Below are 6,904 nucleotides of genomic sequence, written 5' to 3'. Positions count from 1 at the left end.
CTAGCAGGCATAGTAGATAAATAAAATTAATAAAATTTTATATATATATATATATATATATATATATATATATATATATATATATATATTCGACTTGGCTAGCCGGCATAGCAGATAATTTTGCTACTTGAGTGCAATAATAGTTTAGCCAAGTCAGCTTAAATTTGAGTCATTTGATATAAAGTCGTAAGGATTCTGTTTTTTCATAAAATTTCTTAAATAATAATATGCTTTAAGGGTTGGCAGATCACTTTTCATTATCTACACTTCCACTATTTTTTTTAATGATATTTGTTTATATAATCAATAGGCAAATCTGCCGAGGAATTAGAAATGAACATTGTATGTGCAACATATATTTTATATTTTATTTGTTGCATTAACTAGCTAGTAATATGAAGTTGTGGATTTTCTTTATATAGGAAGATGATGATTTTTATATATTCCAAATTAAGGTCGACGGAAGAATCTCTAGGCTCTAGCATGAGTCATTTATTCTCAATATGTTTGTTTTGAATGATTATTATTTATATATTTTATTGTAATGTTGTTTATGCTTCACCTTTTACATGCTGAAGATAATGAGGATAAAAGTGCCACAGTCGAAAGGGCTATGAAGAAAAAAAGAAATATCAAGGGAAGCAAATAAGGGGTCATATTTTGGCGGATGATAAATAATCTGAAATAATTGATGACAATGATATTATTTCAAATCATATAACTAAAGTGGATAATTCTAAAAAAAAGAAAGTGCATAGCTAATATTTCCATTAGAAAAAAAATAAAATTGATTGTCAATCTATACTACCATACTATTCAGGATATTCGACTTTATGATGCAATTCAAAATACTTGGGTTCAAATATAAACTTGTTTCCTTATTCCAATAAAGTCTCCAATAGTCTAGCCAACAAAAATAATTATAAAGTCTCTAATAGCCTTATATCCTTTTGTGTGATGCTATCTTTTGATCTATAAGTTTTCAGACACATCAACTTAAATGACTGACTTTCAAGATATTCGCTATATTTGAAATGAAAATGTACTTTATTCAAAATGATGCGTAAATAGAAAGTGAACTTTCATGTTCATGTTTGCGTGAGGCAAAGCAATACTAAACAGAAAAGAAAAAAAATATAGCCAGACAAATAGCATGGGGTATGCGCTAGTTTACAATTTATATTCAAAATAAGAGACACTAGATCGAGACAGACCATCATTTACATCCCCAGACTCATGTGACAGAACACACCAGCTGAGGATGGAAATGAGTTGAACATCAGACAGGCCAAACCTGGCTCATATAATTTCAGGTCAAGCACAACAAATAAGCCCCCCAATCAAAAGTCCGACTAAAAATGACTAAAATTTAGGCCCACAGAGATCAGCTCTAATTTCAAATCAAATTTGAGATATGGACAAACTTAATAATATTGACAAACTTAATATTATTTAAAACTTTCATTTTTTAAAATTAAATTAATAAAATCAATTATAACTTGATTTTATAATTATAAATATATTCTACTCTACCTATTATATATTAATGTATAATAAAATAATTAAAAAACTGTATTATTTATTTATTGTAAAAAATATTAAGTAAAAAATAATATTTTCTAAACATAAATTATTTTTATCATAAAATATATAAGTTACTTATATATTAATAATTCAAGCAACTTCAAATATTCAAGCAAGGTAAATCTGACTCTAGCTTGCCTTGCTTTTTAACCAAGCCAGCCATTAGCAAACGAACAATCAATTTATTTGGCAACAACTCATGCCCCTATCACGGCCACATAAAGGCCATCGGCCAAGCCACCCAACGCTTGCAGGATTTCACCAATAAGGGTTAATTTAAAGCATACGCCTCTAGTTCCATGCCCGATGAAAACAAAACATCAAACCAAACAATTCGAAATTCACCAATATAAATATAACTATTTTTTTCATAGCCATCACTACTAATGTTGCATGAACAAGAATACAAGCACCGGATTCAGATTTGTACCTAGCTAGCTAAGACAAAACAGAATATATGAATATATATAACTGAGACTCAACTAAAAAAAAACAGAGAGAGAAATGTCAAAATATAAAAGATAATATATAAATTTAACTAAATTTAAATATTAATTTTTTTGCAAAGACATATATTTCTCCTTCAAATTTTCTAATTAACTTAACAAATTTATAAAACAATATTTTAACAAGTCATTTTAATATTTGTAACCTTAAAAAAACGACGACTACCCACCCACTCTTAATATCACAAATTAGAGAATCAAATTCATTGAGGCGACCATCATTTATAGAATAGCAATCATAAAACAAGATGAAACTTAAATGCAAATAACATAAAGTAGCCCTTCAAGAGCATAACAGGTTAAAATCCCCATCAAAAGAATGACCCATGACATATAGCAGCCATGGATAGCCATAGAAAGTGCTCTGGAAGTATAAGTTTAACCAACCATAATCCAAAACCAGGCATGCTAGCCTGGAAATTAATCGACCTCCTCAATCTTGGGGCCAGACCCACTGCCGCCAGCAGCGGGAGCATCATCATTCATTCCATCAGCCATGTCGGGACCCGCACCCTGATACATCTTGGCAATGATGGGGTTGCAGATGCCTTCCAGCTCCTTCATCTTGTCCTCGAATTCATCAGCCTCCGCCAACTGGTTTCCTTCCAGCCACTGGATAGCCTGCTCAATGGCATCCTCGATCTTCTTCTTGTCATCAGCAGCCAGCTTGGATGAAATCTTATCGTCCTTGATGGTGTTCCTCATGTTGTAGGCATAATTTTCCAAGGCATTCTTAGCCTCCACCTTCTTCTTGTGCTCCTCGTCCTCGGACTTGTACTTCTCTGCATCTTGGACCATCTTCTCAATCTCCTCCTTGCTCAACCTACCCTTGTCATTGGTGATGGTGATCTTGTTCTTTTGTCCGGTGGTCTTGTCCTCAGCAGACACATTAAGGATACCATTTGCATCGATGTCGAAGCAAACTGTAATCTGAGGAACGCCCCTTGGTGCAGGAGGAATGCCTGAGAGCTCAAACTTACCAAGGAGGTTGTTGTCCCTGGTCCTGGCCCTCTCGCCTTCATAAACTTGAATCAAGACACCAGGCTGGTTGTCGGAGTAGGTTGAGAAGACCTGCTCCTTCTTGGTGGGAATGGTTGTGTTCCTTGGAATTAGGACAGTCATGACACCTCCTGCAGTCTCCAGTCCAAGGGACAGGGGGGTGACATCCAACAGAAGAAGATCCTGCACCTTCTCATTTCCCTCGCCACTCAAAATGGCAGCCTGGACAGCAGCCCCGTAAGCCACTGCCTCGTCAGGGTTGATGTTCTTGCACAGCTCCTTCCCGTTGAAGAAATCCTGCAACAACTGCTGCACCCTGGGAATTCTGGTGGACCCACCAACGAGGACAACTTCATGGACACTACTCTTATCCATCTTGGAATCCCTCAGGCACTTCTCTACAGGCTCCATACACTTCCTGAAGAGATCCATGTTAAGCTCTTCAAACCTGGCACGGGTGATGGTGGAGTAGAAATCAATGCCCTCGTACAGGGAATCAATCTCGATTGTGGTTTGGGCAGTAGATGAAAGGGTCCTCTTTGCCCTCTCGCAAGATGTCCTCAGCCTCCTAAGCGCCCTCGGATTTCCAGTGATGTCCTTCTTGTGTTTCCTCTTAAACTCTTGGACGAAGTGGTTCACCAAGCGGTTGTCAAAGTCTTCTCCGCCAAGATGGGTGTCCCCAGCAGTGGCCTTCACCTCAAAGATACCCTCTTCAATGGTAAGGAGAGAGACATCAAAGGTGCCTCCACCAAGGTCAAAGATGAGAACATTCTTCTCGCCAACACTGCTAGCCTTCTTATCAAGACCATATGCAATAGCGGCAGCCGTGGGTTCATTGATAATTCGCATGACATTGAGGCCAGAAATGACACCAGCATCTTTGGTGGCCTGACGCTGGGAGTCGTTGAAGTAGGCAGGGACTGTGACAACTGCGTTCTTAATAGTAGAACCAAGGTAGGCTTCAGCAATCTCCTTCATCTTCATGAGGACCATGGATGAAACCTCCTCTGCAGAGAACTGCTTATCCTCACCCTTGTACTGGACACCAATCATGGGCTTATCCCCAGGGCCAGCAATAACCTTGAAGGGCCAGAGCTTGATATCACTCTGGACAGAAGCATCAGAGAACCGCCGGCCGATAAGTCGCTTGGCATCTGTAAAGCAAAGAACGGTAAGACCAGGAGCTTGTGCCCAAAAAGATACCGCATGAAGTATGTAGAAAGAACCAAAAAAGAATTATTCATACATCAAGTGCAAAAGAAAAAAAACAGCATTATGGGAGCATATCATAACAAAGGTAGAAGACTAAGAATCGGTTGACCAATTTCTAGAGTTTAAGGATCTGCTAAAGAATAAAAGATGATGCAAAACTAACCCCAGTGAAAACAATATGCGCAATGTAGAGCAAAGTTCCATAATCAAGAAATAGCACAACTGAAAGCCCCCTATCTATCAATGGCTCTGCTAATATCTTGTCAGATGGAATCCTAACAAAGGCACGCCAGTTTTTCAAACATGTGTTATGCTTCTTCAACAACATCTAAAATATCCAGCAATACTAAATCTTAGTCTTCACGCACATTCAAATGACCCCAAATCAGCTTATTGATACTTAATAAACTATGACATATCTTGTGTGTCACAAGACTTTCTTCCATTGGGTTTGTCATTATCAAGATCAAAAAACTTCACGGAAAATCCTTCCACTCAGACAAAAAAAGATCAGAAATCAAAGTGTATGTTTTGCTACATGTGATTTGAACACTTGGGACCATCCCCCCCTACCTCCCCCCCCCCCCCCAAAAAAAAAAAAAAAAGTGCAACTCGACCAACAAGTCCAATACAGAAGGTACTCCACTTAGATTTGTCTTCCTCCAGTATTGAATGAAGAAGGAGAGTACAGAAACCAAAACAGGTAGTATTTGGGTGAATCCACCACACTATGCATCAAGTAAGTAGATACACAATGATCATATATTATTGCAACCATCCACCCTAAGCCCTGTTACCCAATGCTCTGGATCTGCTCTGAGTATCATGAAAACATTCACAATATGCAGGCATGCGCACATATAAATCACATAGGCAGCTATTGTTTAAGCAAAAAAAAAATCATAACTATTTCTGGGAAAGACACAATATAGTTTAAGAAATCACAAAAAATGTAATCATATCAAAGTTTCTATAAAAGCTGGATGTGCAATGCTAGCACAGACAGTAGTACCATAGAAAACCAACTATGGTCCTCATTCCCTTAAATTTTTCTCCAACCAATCCAAAGAACCGAGCACAAAGAAACCAGTAAAAACACCTATGAAGCATAAAACGTACTCAAGGTAGACTATGAGCATTTAAAAAATGTAAATAACAGGTTCAAATTCATCAACTTGATGTCTAACATTTCTTTTCATCGCACACCCGCTTAAAAGTCATAAGCCAAGCCTAGTAAAGCTGAAAGAAACACGTTCCAACTTCTAAAATGAAGACCTTCCTGTAAGTTAAACAGCCTAGGGCATCATAAATTTCAAAAAAGATGAGGCTTATACTCCACATTATTTACTCTCCAATGAAAATTTAAAATAACATAGGTGAGCGATGTGGTACAAATAAGTTTCTATGTTTTTGCTTCCTACCCAAGAACATAAACAGACACGAGCAATTATTTTTGCTTCAAAGGAAGTTCTCGGTTATTATAAAATAACTAAATTTCCATTCTGCTTCCTTTTTTTGTCTTCACAATTTAAACTCTCTCTAACAATCAAACGTGATATGTCCAAAATATGATTCATAAATTCCGAGTCACAGCTAGATGATAATAAGGATCGCAGAAAAAATAATGAAGCAGACTTCAATGACAAATCTTGCCGCCATGTTTGACGTAGATCTAAAAAATAGAAACCGCCAGAATTATTTATTAAAAACATCCAGAACAAGCAGTTGGGAACAAATAAAAAAACGCCTATTAAGCGAGCAGATAGCATTAATAGAGAAAAATATCTAAATTGTTTCCGTTATTTAAGGGGAAAAGATATTCAGGGCCACCAAAAGAATCAGATCTATCAACGCGATTCAAATCAACCCAATAAGACGCACGAGATCACAGATCTAATAGGTTTAAGATCCATACAAGAAAGACCCACAGGAATAAATAGAGATCTACTTAATGCATCAACAACAGATCTAGAAAAAGGGACATCCGAGGGCAAGAGACTCACCGAAGACGGTGTTGGTGGGGTTCATGGCGACCTGATTCTTGGCGGCATCGCCGATGAGCCGCTCGGTGTCGGTGAAAGCGACGTAGGAGGGGGTGGTGCGGTTCCCCTGGTCGTTGGCGATGATCTCCACCCGGTCGTGCTGCCACACGCCGACGCACGAGTAGGTCGTCCCGAGATCGATCCCGATCGCCGGACCTTCACCCTTGCCGGCCATTGCGTCGACGGAGATCGAAAAGAGTAAAAACGAGAAGAAGAAGAAGAAAAAGGAGAGCAACAGGGCCGAGCGATACCGCACGGCTAGGGTTTCTAAGATGGAGCAAAGAGGCCGACCACGCAAGGGGCTTATATAGGAAGCTCCAGGGTTCTAGAAAGTTCCAAAGACTTTTCTGGGCCGCCCGATCTGATTGAACGGTTCAGATTTGCTTCTGTTTCGCGGGAGGAGGGAGGAGGGACGTGGACTCTGGCTCTCCTCGCCTGCTTCCGAGCGAAACGGGACTCGATTAAAGCCACTAAACGAAGAGCGCTGATTCGTCGATAGAGCGGTGGCTACGTGGGACCCACGCATGATGTAGGGCTGTGAGTGGAGATTGGCGGGCAAGC

The 6,904-nt window shown here is 38.9% G+C and overlaps 1 protein-coding gene across 1 annotated transcript; it reads right to left on the bottom strand.

Moving 5' to 3' along the window:
• Positions 1-2,279: 2,279 nt before the first annotated feature.
• LOC103716513 (heat shock cognate 70 kDa protein 2-like) lies at positions 2,280-6,636 on the bottom strand. The gene is made up of 2 exons (XM_008804539.3): positions 6,305-6,636; positions 2,280-4,243 (listed from the first exon to the last, which is right to left on the bottom strand). Exons 1-2 carry the CDS (start codon positions 6,516-6,518, stop codon positions 2,511-2,513), a joined length of 1,947 nt encoding a protein of 648 aa, XP_008802761.1. The 5' UTR covers positions 6,519-6,636; the 3' UTR covers positions 2,280-2,510.
• Between the last annotated feature and the right edge of the window lie 268 nt (positions 6,637-6,904).

Source organism: Phoenix dactylifera, chromosome 3, assembly GCF_009389715.1.
Source record: "Phoenix dactylifera cultivar Barhee BC4 chromosome 3, palm_55x_up_171113_PBpolish2nd_filt_p, whole genome shotgun sequence".
NCBI classification, from domain to species: Eukaryota; Viridiplantae; Streptophyta; class Magnoliopsida; order Arecales; family Arecaceae; genus Phoenix; species Phoenix dactylifera.
Note: the sequence above shows the minus strand (reverse complement) of the source record. Positions and strands in the feature narration are given on the sequence as shown.

What these genes read in the sequence shown, in the direction of transcription:
- LOC103716513 (XM_008804539.3), bottom strand. Translation starts at nt 6,518, where the DNA reads ATGGCCGGCAAGGGTGAAGGTCCGGCGATCGGGATCGATCTCGGGACG. An exon ending in CCCCACCAACACCGTCTTCG is followed by an intron (nt 4,244 to 6,304) that starts GTGAGTCTCTTG and finishes TTTGCTTTACAG; the next exon opens with ATGCCAAGCGACTTATCGGC.